General features: G+C 42.4%; 1 protein-coding gene across 1 annotated transcript in view; it reads left to right on the forward strand.

Annotated features, from left to right (window-relative positions):
• The window catches only part of Cirsr (corepressor of RBPJ and splicing regulator), a 32,817-nt gene extending 13,813 nt beyond the window's left edge, over positions 1 to 19,004 (forward strand). The window contains exons 8-10 of the mRNA XM_021185788.3: positions 11,348 to 11,454; positions 12,801 to 12,886; positions 14,159 to 19,004. Of these exons, the coding sequence (XP_021041447.1) occupies positions 11,348 to 11,454; positions 12,801 to 12,886; positions 14,159 to 14,813 (848 nt within the window). The 3' untranslated portion in view covers positions 14,814 to 19,004. The remainder of the gene's footprint in view (positions 1 to 11,347; positions 11,455 to 12,800; positions 12,887 to 14,158) is intronic.
• Positions 19,005 to 20,512: the final 1,508 nt, after the last annotated feature.

The following is a 20,512-nucleotide window of genomic DNA, read 5'->3' on the forward strand; positions in this document are numbered from 1 at the left end:
AAATGCTTCTTTGGGCTAAGCTGGTTTAGAATATCTTTTCTGCTGATAAGATCATCTTAAGTTTGTAAGTTTCCATCCACTTCAGACACATCAAAATTACCTCCAAAACTTGTAAGCTTCAGCGGTGATGTCTTATAAAACACGTCTCATACAGTATACCTAAGTGGCTAGCCCACATACATAGTCTATAGTGGGTAGCTTTTTTTTTTTCTTTCTAACAGTGGTCATGTGGCCCAAGCCTGGCTTTCCCTGATACGTAGCCAAGGGTTACTTTGAACTCTGGCTCTTCTGCCTCCACCTCCTGAGTGCTGGGATTCCAGGCGAGAGCCATCCCTCTTGGTGCATGCAGTGCGGGGACCAAGCTCAGGCCTCCATGCATGCTGGGTAGCACTCTGCCCAGACCGACACTTTTATTCTTACTATTGACTCTTAACTTTTAACTTATAATTAAACTTCTTTTGAAAAAGTAGAGTGGTTTTTTCATCATCTTTATTGAGCTACAATTTCAAATGAACAATTCAGTTCTATGGCTTTTAATACATTTTCAGAGTTCTATATCTACAGCAGTCAATTTTAGGACATTTTCAGTACACCAAAAAGAAACTTACCCTTTAGCTTTCATTCACCGTTTAGTTCTCAGGGAAGGCAGCCACTGGTCTCTGCTTGAATAATTTTTAAGTTTTGTTTTTCCTTCCCGGTCCTGCTCCCAGAACGCCCTCTCTGAGACTGGTTATTGATTATCCAGTGCCGAGACCATAAGCTGTAGCTCAGTCCCTGATCACGTGCTGGCGCGTTACCTCTCTGTAGCCCCGGCCTGCTTCTCAGCATCTCCCAGCTCGTCTACCCGTTGGTTTATGTCCGTCTCTGTGGTCCACCTCTCTTTTCTTTCTGAGTCTCCTTTTTTCTTTCACTATTTCCCAGAATCCTCTCTCTCCCTGCCAGTGTCCCACCTCCTATTTCCTACCTCAGCTCATTGTCATCAGCTTTTTTATTGACAGGTGATGCTTATAAGAGATTCTCTCTACAGGTCTCATTTGTGTCTGTAGACTTACCTGTTTTGGGGTAGTCCACTCTTTGATGGAGTAGAGCTTACTATTATGCTTAACACACAGTAGATGGATGATCATATAATAAACCTTCCAGCCCAAAAGAAATACATTTTTGTGTCGTTAACTGTAAAACAGTGGGTCAGGTTGTCTTCATGAAATAAAAGAATGAAATTCTATTTCTTAAATGCTTACTTTTCCTAGGTAAGATTTTGCATATCCTTGCTTGTTTGACTTTTAGGCTTCTGTCTTTAGGATGCAGATGTTAGCCCTATGTAGTCTCTGTGTAGAGGGCGGAAGCACTCTTAAGGGGCTAATGCCAACCTGCTTCAGCCTGCTTGTTAGCCACCCATCACACCCACCATTTAATTTAGCCCTTTACCAGTTCTGAAAGTAAATGAACCAGTCCTAAAGCTCTGGTAATGCCAGTCACTGGCTTTTAGTGTTACAGATCAGTAAAATGCACCATTTAGTAATGGTCAACTTCGTTATTATTGTAAGTGTACTATATGATCATATGTGTTTTCCATTTTAGCCTGATAATATGATTGGTGAGATACATTAATTGATTTTATACATTTAGCTTTTTAGCAGATTGGATCCAGAACTCACCGGGGAGTTCTGACCAACCTCAAACTTTAGATTCTCTTGCTTTGGCTCTCAAGTACTGGGGCTACAGGTGCTTATAGCACCCCAACTACAGTGCATGCAGTACCCCCAGCTACAGTGCATACAGCACCCCAGCTACAGTGCATGAATCACACCCAGCTACAGTGCATACAGCATCCCCAGCTACAGTGCATGAATCACACCCAGCTACAATGCATGCATCACCCCCAGCTACAGAGCATACAGCACCCCCAGCTGCAGTGCATACAGCACCCCCAGCTACAGTGCATACAGCACCCCAGCTACAGTGCATACGGCACCCCAGCTACAGTGCATACAGCACCCCAGCTACAGTGCATACGGCACCCCAGCTACAGTGCATACAGCACCCCAGCTACAGTGCATACGGCACCCCAGCTACAGTGCATACGGCACCCCAGCTACAGTGCATACGGCACCCCCAGCTGCAGTGCATACAGCACCCCCAGCTACAGTGCATACAGCACCCCAGCTACAGTGCATACAGCACCCCCAGCTACAGTGCATACAGCACCCCCAGCTACAGTGCATGCATCACCCCCAGCTACAGTGCATGCATCACCCCCAGCTACAGTGCATGCATCACCCCCAGCTACAGTGCATGCATCACCCCCAGCTACAGTGCATGAATCACCCCCAGCTACAGTGCATGCATCACCCCCAGCTACAGAGCATACAGCACCCCCAGCTGCAGTGCATGAATCACCCCCAGCTACAGTGCACGCATCACCCCCAGCTACAGAGCATACAGCACCCCCAGCTACAGTGTATGCATCACCCCCAGCTACAGTGCATACAGCACCCCCAGCTACAGTGTATGCATCACCCCCAGCTACAGTGCATGCATCACCCCCAGCTACAGTGCATACAGCACCCCCAGCTACAGTGCATACAGCACCCCCAGCTACATGAATCAATTTCAGATGTTAAACCAGCCTTATGTATCTGGATTAAACACCACTTGGTTATGGTATAAGTTGTTGCAATCATTTGCTAATATGTTTTTAAAAATTTATATATTTGTGTTTGTGAGAAATACTGGCTTGACGTTTTTTGTTTGTTTGTTTTTATTCTTTTATATTCTCCTTTAGATGTTTGATAGATTTGGCTAGTGCATAGATCTAAGTCTGAAGCTTTTTATCTTCAAAGGTCATTATTATTATTTATCAAATTTCTTTAATTGAGTGAGTGTCCTTAGATTTTTGTCTTCTAAGGCATTGGTTTATTTTAAAACTCCATGACACAGAATTCTTTAACATGTTCCTTTATTACTTTTCTAATACACCTGGGATGTGTAGTGATGTCCCTTCATTCTTTCCTGTTATTAGGTATCAAATCTCCTCTCTTTACTTGCCTAGCCTGGCTAGAACTTTTTCAGTGTTAGTGGTCTTTCCAGAAAGCAGATTTCAGTGTGGTGAATTTTTCTCTCCTGTTTATTCTGTGTTTAGTTTGTTGTTCCTTAGGGCAAAGCATTTGATTTTGGATTGGGCTTTTTTGAGATGTTGCAGATCTAACCATGGCCTTAGTGTGTACTAGCTAAATGCATTATCGTTGAGCTACACCTCTAGCCCCAGAACTGATGTAAACATGTTTTCCTACATCCATTCATTGTGTGTGTGTGAGTGTGCACATAGGTGGAGGTCAGAGGCCAGCTTGGGGGTGGGAGGTTGGAAGGAAGCAGGTCAGTTGCCTCCTACTATGTGTTTACTGGGGTGAACCTGGGTCTTTAGGCTACGAGCCATCTTACTGCCTTGTGGAATTAATTTTAAATCTTCTTTATTTCCTAAAATGTGCATCCAATAGTACAGTCATCTCTCTAAGCATGTGTTTTACTGTATCCTGTGATTTTTTGGTAAATTTTATTGCATTGGTTTAGGTTTTTTGGTGTTTTGGGTTTTTTCTCTATGTAGTGATTTCTGAAACTAACTACCCAAGTTAGGTCAGAACATCTCAAAAAGACTACCATGATCTGAGACAGCAGGTGCTTCAGGGTTGGGAGTTTCCAGACTACTCACCAAAACCACTGCCAATCAGGATTCCCTCTATGGCAGCCCAGGAGTACTAACTCTCAGAACTCAGGAAGCATTCTTCTTAGGACTGTAGGTTATAGCAGAAAGCAGGCCAGCACTGATGAGCCTTGTAACACATGGCTTGATAACAAGCACAATACTTCTGCTGTGCTTCCTGCAGAAAGGCCTCCCTCCTGTGTACTGATAAAGAACGATGTGCTACACATGTGAATGGCCAGGGAGTTCAGTTTTATAGATTTGATCATGTTCCATGATTGAACTCGTCTTCAGCCCCTCCCCATCCTTCCCGCAGCGCTGTGATCACCAGGCTCAAAGCTGACCATGTGGTTTGTCTTCCTGATGTGTCCAGCCACCATCCCTAGCCACTCCGTAACCTGAGCTATCTTGACTCACCTTAGTAACATAAACTGTTCTATCAACTGTGGTTGGTTGGTTGGTTGGTTGGTTTCCTTAAGCTATTATTTGTGGAGTTGAATCTCTCCTTTCACCTTATGTGGGTCCCACTGGTCAAACTCAGATTATCAAGCTTGCATAGCAAGAGTTGCCAATCCTGAATCCATCTTACCAGGTATCTACTTTTTGTATAGTTGACAAGTTTCAAATATGGAGATGCTTTCTTCAACTGGAGATGAAAGCCATCCAAGTTCTTTTAGTAGACAGCTGTTATGTTTTTATTTTCCTCAAATCAAAATACTTTTCTACTCTCTCCTGACACCTCCTTGCTGTGTGTTGTTTACAAGTCTGTTTCTTTACCTCCAAATATTGTTCTGCTGTTCTGTTACAGATTTATAGTTTACATTTTGTGATCTGGGAGTCGGCCTTGTACAGTTTCCATCCCTTTTCATTTATTCAGCTATGTGGCCCAGAATATTTACTGTTTGGTGACTACCATAGATTGGTGTGAGAAAAGCACATATCTCTCAGTAGGATAAAACCTATATGTGTTAGCTAGATTAGCTGCATGGATCAGTCCACTGTTACTTCCTGATTTTCTGCCTGCTGGATCCATCAACTGGTAGAAGGATGTCAAAGCCTCCAAAAGTAATAGTGGCTTTGCCTATTTCTAGAAAAAGAAAAAGAAAAAAAAATATGTCTATTAGTTTTCCTTCCCATTTTTTGATACTCTGTCATTAGGCATGTACAAACTTCTGGCCCAGTGTCTTTCTCTTTGTGGTGCCTGTGGATCAGGATGTAGAACTCTTAAGCTGCGTCTCCAGTTCCATGTCTGCCTTCATGCCACTGTGCATTACTATTGTCCATAGTAAGAATGGACTAAGCCTCTGAAGCTGTAAGCAAGCCCAAATTAAATGCTCTCTTTTACAAGAATTGCCATGGTCAAAGTCTCTCTTCACAGCACTAGTAACCTTAACCAAGAAACTTGCTTTGAGTTCTGTAAGTGCTAAATTAGTGTTGACCCTCTAGCTTTTTTGGTTACATGATATGCCCCTTTCTCCATCCTTCTCCGAGGAGCTACTTTTACTATAGCCTGTAAGTCTGGACTATATTAATATATCCTATGAGTCTAGCTCCAAACAAATTCCTCATTCATTTACTTGATCTGAGGTTTTCACTTGTCAGTGAATTTTGAATTCTTTGTTGGTGTCTTTTTCTTTCAACACTTTAAGTCAGCCTCTTTCCCCATCACCTCCCCACTCCCTCCCCTTCCCATAATGAAGGTTAGACCCGAGCCTTGGGTGTACTCAGAGTGCTCTCTGCCATAGCCCTAACCCAGCCGTCTACTTTACATAGTTTTTTTTTTTTCCATTTTATAGTTTCTCTTTACTTAGATTTATTTCTCTTTTTCATGAGTATTTTGCCTGCATGTATACCTGTGCACCTCATGTGTGCATGGTGGCTGCAGAGGTCAGATGATGGTGTTAGATTCTCTGGTACTGGAGTTAAAGGAGGTTGAAAGCCACCATATGCTGGAAACCAAATCTAGGTCCTCTGCAAGAGCAAGTGTGCTTAACCCCAGAGCCAGCCCTCCAGCCCCTGAAAGTCTACTGATGCCTGCAAATTGATTATAGTCTTACTCTATCAATAAATGTCTCTGCTTCTTGTTAAAGGCATGTCTGATACTAATGGAGGACACAGCTCTCATAATCTCGAAGGGGGTTTTGAATCTCAGAACACAGTCCTAAGTCTCTGTGTATGTGCATGTACACACATGGGTTGAGCCCCACAGACCCTTCTGTCTCCCTCCTGGTGCTGGGATTACAGACATACAGCACCACACCTCAGCCTTTTACCTGAGTACTAGAGATCTGAGCTCATTTCCTCATGTGTGCCTGCAGTCACTTTATTGACTAAGCTGTCTCCTGGCCCCATTAAGTCTCACTTCTATAACCCTCGTTCCATCCACTACTGTCAAGTAAAGGAAATTCGTTGTGCTTATCCAGGTAAAGAATGAAATTTAGTTTATCTTGTAAGTACGGATTCTTCTGCGCAAACCAAACTTGGTAAACACTGTGAACCTTCACCCTGTTCCACTCAGAAGGCCCCGCTCTCACCCTTTCCCAACCCTCTCAAGTCGGAAAAGACCCTGAGTTTTTAGTTTTATCCTGGAATATTTTTTTTTTCTGAAATAGGGCCTGTGTCTTAACATTTTCTATCCTGATTGCCTTTTTCAGTGTACATGTTTAGCAGGTAAAAGTTTATTTAGCAAGTGTGTTAATGGAGAATTTCCCTAACCATTCAAAACATCAAAGGTTATCATCTATCTCTTCTAAACATCTTATAATAGGAAGTTGTATTTTCCTATGAACTAATTTTCTCAAAAATATTACAAGCTTGAAGATAAAAACAGGACTCTCCTAAAGTCTTAGTAAGACAGATCTTAAAAATCATTTTCTATGTTGTGTCTGAAGTTCATATTCTCCATGCAGCACTCCCCTTATAGAAGATATTTAATGTATAGATACAGTTTGGAGTCTGTAGAACCACCACTCCATAATCACTCCTGACTAAATGTACTGTTATAAGTTGTTTGCTGAGCAGGGTCTCACTTTATAGTCTTGGCTGACCTGGAACTTGCTATGTAGACCAAGGTGGTCTCTAGTTCACAGAGATCTGCCTGCCTCTCCCTCCCAAGTGCTAGCATTGAAGTGTGTGCCACACACACACACACACACAGCCTCTTACAACTGTCTAAAATTAAAATGCACTACTCTTGAGTGTCAGACTTGAGTTTGGCAGATGAGTGCACCTGCTAACTACATCCTCAACAAGTCAAGAGACCGTTACCTTCACCCTAGAAAATGCCTGGCTGCCCTTTTCAGTTGGCTTCCTCTCATAGCACTAACTTCTAACTCTTTACTTATTCTTGAACTTCATGCATAGTCTCTTTTCCTCCTCCTCTGGTTCTTTGAGACATATAGCCCAGGCTGACTCGGGTGCAGCCATTGTGTAGCTGTGGACCTTAATTGATCTGTTGCTTCAGTATCCCAAATGATGGTATTACAGGTGTACACTACCATGTCCAGTTGTCCAGTTTCTGGGTTGCTAGGGATCAGACCACAGTCTTTATATGTGCCAAGCAAGACTATACCAGTATCCCTCGGTGTATTGTTTCTGAGGCTCACAGATAACCAGAGCATTTGTATTCCTGTAATTAATTTAAAGGGAATAGCAAGTTCTGATGCTTCATGGTCTCACAACACAGAGGAGTCTGACACTCCTTTCAGCTTATGAATTAGCTTTACATGTGAGTTAAGTTGGAAACATAAAAAATAAAAATATCAAATATGTCCTAGATCTTTATATTGATTCGGTAAGGCAAGGTTGTTTTTAAAAAACAGTAATTTTGACTAGCATACAATAGGATAGTTTGATATTTCCTCGCCTTTGTAATTTTTGGCCACATGAGTGTTTAATTTTCCTTTACATTCTATGTCTTATTGAGACTGATAGCTTCTTCAGCATGACCCTTGGGGTAAGGGCAGTAAGGAGCCCTATTGTCTCCAGCCTCCCTAAGATGAACTGGCAGTGTGTCAGGAAAAGCCTGAGGATGGCACAGCTGAGTACAGTTCAGTACAGTTGGTTCTTGCATAACCTTTAGAAAAATCATACATAGAACATCCCCGTCTTTATAAATAAACATCACCCACACACGTTATTAATAGCCTTGTTCACTTTTCCCTGGGACTTACGCTCCATATTCCTGCTGCATTCCCTGCTCTTTTTATTGTTATTGTTTAAGATAGCATACAAAGTAGTGAGTTTCATTAGGACATTTTTGTAATATATGCCGTTATACCTTGTTTTGTTTAATTGTTGTCTCTTTTTTGCCCCCCCCCTTTTAATTTTTGGGTTTTTTTTTTTGTTTTTGTTTTTGTTTTTTTTTTTAAGATAAGGTTTCTCTGTATCTCTAGCTGTCCTTGGAACTCACTCTGTAGACCAGGCTGGCCTTGAACTCAGAGATCTACCTGCTTCTGCCTCCCAAGTTGCTGGGATTAAAGGTGTGCACCACCATACTTGGCTTCTATTTTAGTCTTCTTAAAAAGACAACTTTTGATAAGCTTTCTAGATATGTTTTCAATGTGCATATATGAGTGCCTGCATATCCATATATGTATCATGTTCATGCCTACTTCCCATGCAGGCCAGAAGGGGATAGAAGATCCCTTGGCTTTGTTGATGAAAGCCTGTTGTAAGCCTCTGTGTAGATTCTGGGGCCCACATTCTCTGCAAGAGCAGCAAATACACTTAATGCCTGAGCTGTCTCTCCAGCCCCTCTGTAAGCTTTCTTAAAAGCAAAATTGTTATGCTATAGTAAGAAATTGGATGTAAGTATGAGATATTTTCTGATAGTTCCCACTAGCTAGCTCTCTGTTGAATAGTGTACTATAACTAGTGTCCCTGTTAGATAGTGTATGCCCTTGTATGGAGTAAAGGGGAGACCAGTGATTCCCTAGATGCACACAGGCAGTCTCACCTCAGGAAAGGACAGAAAGATATCCAGGTGCCTGTGAGCCAGGGAGACAGGAGTTCCAGGTCATTCTCAGCTACACAGCAGGTTCAAGGCCAGTCTGACCTACATAAGGTCCTGTCTCAATGCCCTTGCTTCCCTCTCCTGAAAAAGATTCTGCTTCATGGAAGTGGTGGTGCTGTGGACCCAGCTAATGTGATAAAGTGGGGGGAGGAAAGAAGTGAGTGCTGCCAGTGCAGACGTTGTGGCAGAGGCCTAGATTTGAGCATACTTGTTGAGTGGTCTGTTTATCAGTGTGTCTGTTTGCCAGGGATGATATCTCACGGCATCCAGCGCTATAGTATTGAGACCTGATCCAGAGTATGGTCAAAGGAGAGAACCCTATGTACACAAACATAGGTTTATGCTTTTTTTTTAACAATGTACACACGCATGCATACATGTTTATTGTTTCTGTTTTGACTTTTCAAAGAGCTAGAGTGAGTTTTGTCAGCATAATTCTGCATAGCCTCTGTCACAGTGACATGGAAAGTATAAAAATGTCTTGCTAAATATATCTTAATTAAACCTGCCTTGTCACATCTTCTAAACCGAGAACTTTAAACCTCAAGCTTTTGATGGTTGAGATTTAAGTACAAAAGCACTGGAAGAGCGCTTGCCTCTGGGCTGGCAGGCGAGCACAGTGGCAGGGGAGCTGACTAGCAAGTCCAGTTCAGTTCCCTTTACAAAGATGACTCACCATCCGGTACCACTAAAGCTGATGGCCTGAGCTTGATCCCCAGAAGCCACAGGTAGGAGGAGAGACCGGCCTCTCAGACTGTCTTCTGACTGTCACACTCGTACACACCTATACATAATTTCAGAAAATTCTTCTAAGCACTTTTATAATTTTGAAGAATATCATAAGATAGTTGAGAGCAGTGGGTGCTGTTGATAGTAAGACTTTTGTTGAGTGAGTGGCTAAGCACTGTTCTTAACAGTCCTATAGTGTGGAAAGACATGCTAAGATAGGAATGCTTGTTTCATAATCTTATTTCTGTCACACAGGAAAAATCATTTTCAAGTAGTTAGAATTGCTATAAAGACATTGTTTCTAAAATATTAAAATTATCCATCCTGTAATGAAGATTATTAAAAATTTAATGTAACATCTTATGCTAAGAGCCAGGCTCCTAATCCTTATCATGTTTGCCTTTGTCTGTGTTTCTGGGGACCCAACCCAGAACCCTCTTCAGGCTGGGCAGGTGCTCTATGTAGTCTTGAGCTCCAATATGTGGCTTTCTGGGTTTGTCTTATGTCAATTAAAGTTGACAAGAAAAATATAATTTTACTAATAAGGCCCATTTATGCTTTATATAATTATGTTCCTACAGATGAAACTTGAAAGGCAACCTAAGTGGAGTCTTGTTTCTCATTAAAAGCTGTTAGTTGTATGAGTGGTTTTATGCCATTCTCAGGCATTTAATACTTAAAATTCAAATTTTATTTAAGGTTTTATTAATGCTAGCGAGCAAATTTTTAAAAAAAGATCCATAGAAATTAGTTTTAACCCCCATACTCCAATCATGGGTGATGCCCCACCCCCACCATTATGTGCCTCATCCCTAGAACACAGAGCAGCAGGTGTACAGTTAGTTCTTGGTAATCCTAAAAGAACAGGAGGCCTGTTACAGGGAGGGATCGGTCTGCCTAAAATTTTTTCATCAAAACTGCTTTGATCAGTGAAGAGACTTGAGCCGTGCTGACTTCTGCTTTGAGTAGCCTGTAGCTGAGCACTGAAATAAGTGGCAGAAGACCCAACCAGGAGGGGAAGGACAAACGATTTGATCAACAAACTTGGAATCTCTTTCTGGGTGCTTTGTCTGTCCTCACCTTCTCCTATGAAATGTTTGCTGGCAGCAGTTCTCTCCCCACATTATAGTTCTATCATAGATGTGTCATCTGAGACCGTGTGTTGTCACCTGGTTTGTGATCTGCTTGAGAAGCAAAATGAGATGAGAATATAAAGTTTCTCCTACCCTGAGTCCCAAGGCTTTGAAAAGGGAGCCGACCTTTACATTTTTTAAAATATTTCATTAGTGCATATTATGTGGCCACAAAGCAGCTCAATTTCCAGCTTGGGATATTGTTGCACAAGTGAAAACAGCAGTCTGCAGAAAATATAAAATACACACACTGAGAGCTAGCCTGAAGTGATTTGTCACCAACCCTAGTCACTAGAAGTGTCAAATTCCAGGTACATAGATAAATGTAATTAACAACTGAGTGTGTGTGTGTGTGTGTGTGTGTGTGAGAGAGAGAGAGAGAGAGAGACCACAAACACATGGTAGTTTATTCAGTATTGATATTTGATTTTTTTTAATTCTTACTGAGAATAACCAGTAAAGTTTAATTGTAGTTTTTCATTATTTTGTTTCAATTTTATACTAAAAACTTCTAAGTGGACATTTCAATATGACAGAGTTACATAAGCCAAGCATCTCCACGCACATAAGGAAAAATGCAATTATTTTCTATTCTGAGTCCCCAGACTGCTGTTTTAGAAAATCATATCTGATTATTTGCTCAGCAGAAGATTATTGCGTTGATTTAGCTGTGATTTTACTTAACAAAGCTTCAACTGCATTCCTACTGTGGAGTCCAAAAAAGGTAGAGAGATATAAATGATACATTCAAACTGTGATTTTTGTGAACAGGGCCGTCGATGCACCCCTCGGAGCTAATAGCGGAGATGAGAAACAGTGGGTTTGCACTGAAACGAAATGTACTGGGGAGAAACTTGACCGCAAATGATCCATCACAGGTAATGATCTTTTTATCAGTAAGCTGAAAATGTCTAGAAATCTAAATGTGATTGCTTGTGAATTGCTACTTAATGTTTTCCAATATGCATATATCCATAGGAAAGTAAGAGAGAGCAAAGAAAATGCTTTAAATGTATTTTGATTTTGCTTCTTTATTACTTTAACCTAAGTGAGAAGCTGTTTATAAACCTATATTTTAATAAATGAAATGGCTCCTTTGGGTTTATGTGGATAAAATGTCTAACTGAACTGGTGATAGGATTGTTTGTTCCTTCCTGCTAACACACCCTTGAAATGGCATCAAATGGAGCCAATAGAAAGAACTCTATAAACAGCTCCCTAAGCATTATAGAAAATCCTTATTTATTAAACTCTTCACAAATTCAGAAAGTTAAGAGTTTTTCAACTTACTGCATTTTATGCATGTAAGAGCCTGTGCATGTGTGTACCTGTATGAGCACGCTGTGTGTGTGTGTGTGTGTGTGTATGTGTGTGTGTCTGTGTGCAAATTAAGAGGAAAACTTGGAGAAGTCGGTTCTCTCTACCATGTGCTGTGCTCATGGTGCTTGGTGGCAAGTGCCCTTACACACATCTCACTGGTCCTGGTGTGAGTAGTAAAGGATGTTTTATTGCATATTTGATAATAAATAACTGTAATTGTAAAGTTAAAGTTACTGATATTTTGATCTAAGTTTCATGGTCTTTTTTTAGTCCAGGTGTCTGTACTTCTGGGGCTGGTACCCAGTGCTGTGTGCATGTTAGACAAGTGTTATTATGGAGCTCTAGATGCTTCAAGATGCTTAGCTTTATATTTCATTAAACGAAAGATGCTGTATTGAGACAGTGTGTGTGAGTGTGGAGGAGAGAACAGAAGCCTGCTGAAAAGCTGCTGTCTGTATTTACCTTTACTTCCTCATAGTTTCCAAGACCTGCAGAGCAGCTGTAAACTTTGCATCCCGCTTCACAGCTAGAACATACCTGTTTAAATCTTATAATACACACACACACACTTCCTAGTCCAAGTACGCCACGTCTGGTATGTCTCTAACAGGAAACTCTCCGTTATAAGTGTTTTCTTTTCTTTTCTCTTTTTTTGTTAAAGATTTATTTATTTATTATATGTAAGTACACTGTAGCTGCCTTCAGACACTCCAGAAGAGGGAGTCAGATCTCGTTACGGATGGTTGTGAACCACCATGTGGTTGCTGGGATTTGAACTCTGGACCTTTGGAGGAGCAGTTGGGTGCTCTTACTCACTGAGCCATCTCACCAGCCCCGTGTTTTCTTTTCTATCTACTAACTAACTCATCTAAAATCTGGCACTTGGATGTCTTTGTTGACTCAGGACTATGTCGCAAGTGACTGTGAAGAAGACCCTGAAGTTGAGTTCTTAAAGTCGCTCACCACCAAGCAGAAGCAGAAGCTCCTCAGGTAGCTGAGGAGACTGTGGGATCTGTGGGATGGCTTTGTCTCTGGGTCCCCTGGGCTCTGCATTCAGCGCTTATGCAGAGAGAGAGCTCGGATGCCTGGACGGTGTGTTGCACAGATTGATTGATTCCTCGGCGTAGTAAAAAAAGTTTTGTCTTTTCAATAGTAAGAAAATTAGTGTTTGCATCCTCAGATTATACTCCTAAGTTATTGTAGCTTTCAGAGTGTTTAATTTGAAAGTAGATATACTTGTAGCTTTTCCTTTTCTTAATAAATCTATATATATCTTTGCATACCACTTGTTCTTGGAAAATATTTTTACTGGTTTTTTTTTCTTTTTTTAATTTTGTGAAGTTTTATGAGGAATACTGAAAGAATGTTTAAATTTATAATAACGTTTAAGTTTGTTAGACATACTGCACGTGGGCTAAAGAATTCAAAAATTATGCACTGAGTCCAATAGAGGGCGCTCACCATGTTTCAGTAAATGGAAAATGGTATGCAGAGCCCGGTGCAGAGACTGGAGTCTCACAGTAGTAACTCAGCTTCCATCGAAACAGTTTATCTTCCGAGACTGAAAGTTCATAAAACAGTGGAGCTGCTCTATTTCTAAAACTAGATAGTTGATGAGAACTAGTAGGTAACTATTTTATATAATAAAACATCAAAGTATATCCTAAATCAGAATGTATAGATAATCCTTAGGTTTGATAATTAATGTTGTTTTGGTTTGGTTTTGATTTTTCAAGACAGAATTTCTCTCTAGCCCTGGTTTTCCTGGTACTCAATCTGTAGACCAGGCTGGCCTTGAACTCACAGAGATCTATCTGCCTCTGCCTCCCAAGCACTGAGATTAAAGGTGTATACCACCACTGCTGGGCAATAATGTTAGTTAATATTTCTGCACTTAAAACATACATACAAGATTGACTGTGCATAGGTCCAATTAGTGCTGCACATCTTTCCCAGGTTTTCTTTAAATCCGAGAAGCATTTTATTTAGAATGCTAAATAATTTCATGCTCTGACTCAATGTCACTGTTTTATCAAAAGGATAAGGGATTCCTAGGGAAGCATAGTTAGGACGCTGGCTTAATTTACATTCTACTCAATATCTACATGCCTGAATAGTTTAAAGGAAAGAAAGTGGTTTATCATTAAATAAAGTAAATAATGTGTTCAGATGTGGACACCATTTTTAGTAGCATCTAAGAAGATGTAGTCTGTTAACTGTTTCTTCTTTGTTGATGAAAGAACTGTTTCTTTCCAACGACAGGAAATTGGATAGACTTGAAAAGAAAAAAAAGAAAAAGAAAAGTGATAAGAAAAAGAAGAAGTTACAGAAGAGCAAAAATAAGCACAAAAAACGTAAAACCAAATCCCCTTCCTCTTCTTCCTCTTCCTCCTCTTCCTCCTCCTCCTCTTCCTCCTCCTCGGAGACATCAGATAGCAGCAGTGAGAGTGATAACAAAGAAAAGAAAAGAGAGAAAGAAAAGAGGAAGAAAAAGAAGAAAACCAAACGTTCTGAAAGTGAACCCAGCGACTGTAAGGAGGACACGTCTAAGAACATGCTTTATAAAGAACTTTCCAGCAGTCATAGCGACAGGGGAAAAGCCCAGGAAAAATTAAGGTTTCCAAAACAAGAGAGTTCAGGGGAGAATAGCATGTGGGTCCATTCTGCTGCTGACCGGACATCCAGAAGCCACCGGCACAGTCCAGAGAAGAAAGGGTCTGACAGAAATCGGGGAATCCGAAGTCGGAGCCGTAGCCGGACTGAGAGCAGCCGGCGAAGCGGAAGCAGGAGTCCTTGCCGTCAGAAGCACAGGGAGGTGAGGAGCCGGACACACCGGAGCCCTAGTGAAGAGCAGAAGGGAAGAAAGGGCACCAGAAGCCATGGTGAAGGTGACCATAGAAGAGAGCGTGTGCGCTGAGCGCCCAGGAGATAAAGGGAGAGGAAGCAGGCTCAACAGAGCTGCGGAGCAACCACCTGGGCATCAAGGACATCTTTAGCAAGGGCTAACATACACATTGTTATCTAATAAAAAAAAAGTCAGTTCATTTTCCATCTCTGTAAACTGTTGTTTCAAGTATTAAAGCACGGTTGTACCACAAACTTACGTTTGCAGATATTTACAGGGAATTTAGGGGATACAAGTGGTGTTTGTTTTGTTGTTGTGGTGGTGGTGGTGGTGGTGGTTTTCTTGTTGGTAGTTGTTTCTTCTGCCTTGAACCAGATTTAAAATATGTACGTAATTCTTGTGATTTTGTTGTTGTTTTGAAACACCATTAAAACAGTGACAGAATCTTGAATAATTATCAATTCAAATTTGTTATTTTTAGATTTGAATATGCTTGAAGCAAAATGTAATCATTGTTGAAACTGACTAGGGTGAATAAAATACTGGATATCAAAAAGTGTGTCCTTAAGACTTTAAAAGTATGATATTTATAATTGGATGTCCTGTTATTTGTCTATGTTGGCAAACAAAATAACTTCAAACTTAACAGTTGTGAAAATCAGAATTCTGGCATAGGTCTCACTAGGATAAGATGAAGGCATGGGAAGAATGTCTTCCTTCTGAAAATCCATGGTGCCCAGTTTTGGTGGCTGGCTCCCTTTTCTAACAAAGAGAACTCCCCTGTTTCCAAGTCCTGGAGTCAGTCTGACACTAACCACACCCTCCTTCATTTGGTAAGGACCCTGTGAGTATAGCCTGTCCGCATTTAAGATCAACTGATTATCAACCTTAACTTTGCACCTGAAAATGTAACATATTCATGGCTTCCAGGGGTTGGAAACATGTATATCTTGGGGGGGAGTGTTATTCTGCCTCCTCCCACAATAGCCTTTCTGGGCAAAGTTTTTCTTCAGGAGGTAAAACATATTACAAAGAAATAATGTAAACTAGATATTTTGTATTTAAAGGTGTATGTTGGGAGTGGAGGGGTTCCTCTTTGAGACAGGGTCTCCCATTACTATGTAGCCCTTGCTAGCCTGAAACTCACTATGTAGACCAAGCCAACATATAAGGTGTTTTGTTTTTTTAAAAAAACGTATCTATACATTTTGCCATATGTTCCAAAGGATTAGGAAAAGAGAAAACTATGGAAAATTTCAATAAAAATTGCAGATAATATGCAACTAGAACTTTTCTGCATATTGTGAATGTGTTATTCTTAAATCAGGGTTTTATTTTTTATAGCATCTCTTGTCTAGTACAAAAATGATTTAGATGGCCATCACAACTTCCAAGTACTGTAAGAAAATAAATTTGGAAGGAGTTCAAACTATTGCATATCTAATACTTCTGTATGCACACGAACAGATGTCCTGTGATGTAGCTGCATCTACGATGTAAATAGTCCTTTGATTATGCACATGAAGGGAACTAGAGAGGAGCTGAACTCCTTCCCATATCCTTTACTATCTCAGCACACCTCAGATCCTACTCCTTCACTTAGAAAAGCATGCATTTGAAATTGATAAAGGCTAATTTACACCGAGTTCATCAGTGTTGCAGTGATTATTTCCTGCCGTACACCTTTTTAGACTTTATAATTTTTGTAATGTCAAAACCTATGCAATACTTACTGCCTTAAAAGAGGGTTCCAAACCATATAGTGTTCATGAAGAAAAGACGTTGAAATGCATCCTATAATTAAGAATGAATTAAAGAAATACACTTTCTTATACTTTTGACTTTCACCAAAATGTGATACCACCCTTAACTTTACAAGGTAGCCCCTAAGGTTTTTATTTTAATCTCTAATTTAATCCTTCCTGTTGAGAATATTAAAACATAAGGGAATAATTTTAAAAGGGCTAATCTTACCCACCCAATTCTAAGAGAAATTTCCCAGTGGTTACAGATCATGTGCATCTGCAGTTTAGGTTTGGGCCTTGGCCACCCACAGATGCTAGACAACCGCAATGGGCCTGTTCTAACTTACAGATGGAAGGGGAGGCATTCTCACACACAAAAACATGGAATAACGGCTCACTGTGTCTGCATGTGCTGGCGATACTGAGGGATGGGACTGGGCATGATCGAGAAAGTAGCCAAAGAAGAATCCTCTAAATTCAATTAATCCAAAGGAAACTCCACAAATCCAGACATGAAAGATGTCATTCTTCTTACCCTTAATAGAGAAACTCTTTTAAATAAATCTGGGTACTCGCGACATTTTTTTCCCTCGATCTGAACCTGTATGCAAAGGTATTGGACAAATTTTGAATTTTAGGGACATGCTCCAATTCTCCCTAGCCTGTTTAACGCAACGCTGACGTGATAATTCCTGTAGGAGGCACTGTCGATTTACAAATGACCAGGGGAAAGCGGGTGGTTAGGTTGGGGTTTGTTTATCTGGATGTCTACATAGTAAATTAGTCATAATTTCTTTTAATAATTGCCCAAATAGGCAGAAGCTGCTGCGGCAGGAAGGCTCACCTTGTAGTGTGACATGGATCTTCTTTGAATTATGCAGTTGCAATATGAAGAAAGCTTTTTTAATCTGAAAGGTTGTGGAGAGATCTTTCTTCCAATGAGGCCACAGGATCCGATCAGTACCGCTGTTGCAGCAGGCGTTTTTCGATTTCAATCACAAAATTTAGTATCCTCACAGGCTATTTTATGCTTCTGACCTACTGGCCAAGATGCTGGTGAAGGCCTCTCAGTTAGGCCGCGTCCTCCACACCCTGTGCTGAAGCCCGAGGAGCAGGCGAACACATACTTTCGATCTTATTTGGGTTTTCTGAGAAGATACATTTACTACAGTTACCACTTCCTGACAAGTGTTAACCAGTCTGCAATGGCGGCCTTTGCCACAGGGTCAGATCTGAAAGTGCCCTGAGAACTGAGCGCTTCCCTGACTTGAAGTTTTCTACTACCCGGTTCCTGAGGCAGAAAAGGGAGCAGAGAATTCCTATCACCTTCCTTCCCTCCTCGCTTCACCTCACACTTAGCACCCCAGAGCCCCACGATGCACCTAATACTGTAGAGAAGTGCGGACTGGGACGCGAAGGTCTGATTGTAATAGATTTGACCGAACTGCCCACTAGTCGTCTACCCGCGACTCAAGACAGGGAAAACCTCTAGCCTTTGCTTGGCAGCGGCTTTTGGGGTGCCGAGGCCTTCGGAGCCGGTCAGAACTCCACTTGAAAGGGTATCACACGGAACCCAAAGGATAGGCTGATCAGGTGTCGCCAGGCCATCCGTAGATGCCAGGGCACACCGCATTCTCTGGGACTTTTCCGGGATTCTCGCCTGGCAACCAGGGACACAGCACACAGAGAGAAGCTGGGGATTTGGGGGCTCACAACCGTCCATGTTCCGTCCACAAGCCTTTCAAAAAAGGGTCAGCTTAGCTTTTTGCATGGGTTCCCTGGCGCTGGCCCGCGGTGGCCCAAACCCAACCAGAAGACACTCCCAGGCCCCTCCGAGAGGCTGCAGCGCCCCCGAGGGCCTGGACCTTGCCTCCCTGTCCATGCTGAAGCTTGCCCGGCCTCCCTCGTGTGTCCCCTGCGCGAGTCGCAGGACGCACTCGCCCGCCTTGGCTTGGAAGGCAAGAGAATTTTTCTGCTCACTAGGGCTCCACAGGTGAAGACCGCGCTTAGGGAAGCCAATGCTAATCTCTAGCTCCTGGCGCAAAAGAAGAAAATGCCAACTCTCCTAGCAATTGACAAAAAGAAAGCGGACTGAGGGAGTCTCACTCTATCTCTGCATTTCTTTCATCAATGAATCGCCCTGAAGTGGCAAGATGCCTGCGAAACAATGCAAAATCCACAGTGAATTTCCAAAGAGAAAGAAGGCTACCGTCTGGGAAAACCTACAGCTCAAACGTTAAGCTTTCCCGGATCCTGGCCAACTGACTCTGGAGGAATGTGTCCCCACGGACATTTAGAAATCTTAAGAGTTCCAACCACCGTACATATTTATACCAATAATATATGGGGAGGCAAGTCTGTATGTATTTACCTCATACATATTTCTATAAACTCCAGCGTCTGGAAAGGGTGGGGGGTAAATAGCACTGAACGGTTAAAATTATGGAGAAGGGATAATAACTGATTACTAATTTGAAAGTAAATAAACAGGTGACTTTTTCAGATCAAATTCCTCCTTGGATCGTTACAATAAATATCTCTGAAGGAAGCGCTCTATTTATGTTGTCATTGATTAATTCTTCACTACCTCATTTGATTTCGATTTAGAACGATTTGATTCTAATTTAATTAGCATGTAATTTGGATGTACATAATTACTGTAATTATGACATTCAGGTAAGGCAGCTTTAGGCTGAAAGGCAATTTCAAATTTTCTAGCAACCTACTTTGTACTGGGAAATGGACAAGGACTTTGCGCCCTGCTATCCAAGTAGTAATTAGCACATCTCTGAAATAGGCAGTGCGGCGGGGTTTGTATTAAAACAGCAAATACAAACCCAGCCGAGTACCCGCTACAAAGGTGGCTGTTGAGTTCCCAGAAGCGCGCTGCATTTCCCTGGCTTGAGTTTGGGGAGCCGGGCACCCCGGAGCCTCATCTCCTTTCTTACAGCTTCAGGAGACTGCGTTTCTTTCCTCCTCGGGCGGGCGCCGGGGTTGGAAGGTGTTGCTTTTTAAATTAAAACACAATAACTGCTGAAGGGGGAGGGGAGAAAGTCCCTACAAGCCTTCTAAAGCTTGTGGATGGGGGAGGGGTAGTGGACTAGGAAGAGGAGGGAAGGGGGCGGCGGGAGGCAGGGCGATGCACAGAGAAGAGAAAATTGGCCAACGCCCCCAACTGTTATCTCATTTCAGATTTGGGTTTCGAAAAGGCAAGGACAAAAGGGGTGGGTCTGTTCTGGGAGGGGGTGCGCACCGGTCGGGAGGGCCTGGGGCGAGGGCTCTGGGGGCTCCTGGTCGCCCTCTGGGGCCCCGTCGAGCTGCCCTATGCCGGCTGCGCTCCACTCGAGCAGTGGTCGCCTCCCAGAGCACGGAGACCCTGCAGAGGTCTGTTGAGGTGCTCGGTGGGTCCAGGCTGGTCATAGCTGTGAGACTCTGGCGTTCTCTTCTGTGCTAGGGGTTCTGGGAAGCTGAGGAGGTCTTGGTGACCTAGTGGTAAACTGCGTTCCCGCCCGTCCTGGGTAGTCCAGGCAGACCCGATGGTCCCACAGCCCTGGACCCTAGGACGCTGGGTGAAGTGTGCGAGGCAAGCTGTGCCCACCGCGGGATCTCTACCCAGGGTGCACGTCGCTGCCGCTACCTACAACGCTCAGCTTTCTCATCTAGGAGTGCTGGAAGACCCTGAAATCGCCTAGGAAAGAATGCTAAATGAGACAATGAAAGAAAGCTGGGTCCAGGGCCAAGTGAGGTGGTAGTCTGTTTTGCTTGGATTTTTCAGTAAGTGTGTTCCAGAAATAATCCTCTTCCTTTGGAGCCATTGCTAGGCAATGTCCCCTCAAAACGGGGCTTGTCCCCAGCTAAAACACTAAACCTCGCTTTTCTTTGCCTGATTCCTTGGCTGTGGAGTTCTCGACAGAAGCAGGTCTCCAAGCGCTAAAAGCCAAGCGCCAGGCCGACAGCGCGGACTCCTATGCAGGAGCTCTAGATGGCGCCAGAGAGCCGCACTCGCCGTGCGCCTCTTGGGGGAAT

Source organism: Mus caroli, unplaced genomic scaffold (genome assembly GCF_978045245.1).
Source record: "Mus caroli unplaced genomic scaffold, Mus_caroli_1 scaffold_2, whole genome shotgun sequence".
Taxonomy (NCBI): Eukaryota; Metazoa; Chordata; class Mammalia; order Rodentia; family Muridae; genus Mus; species Mus caroli.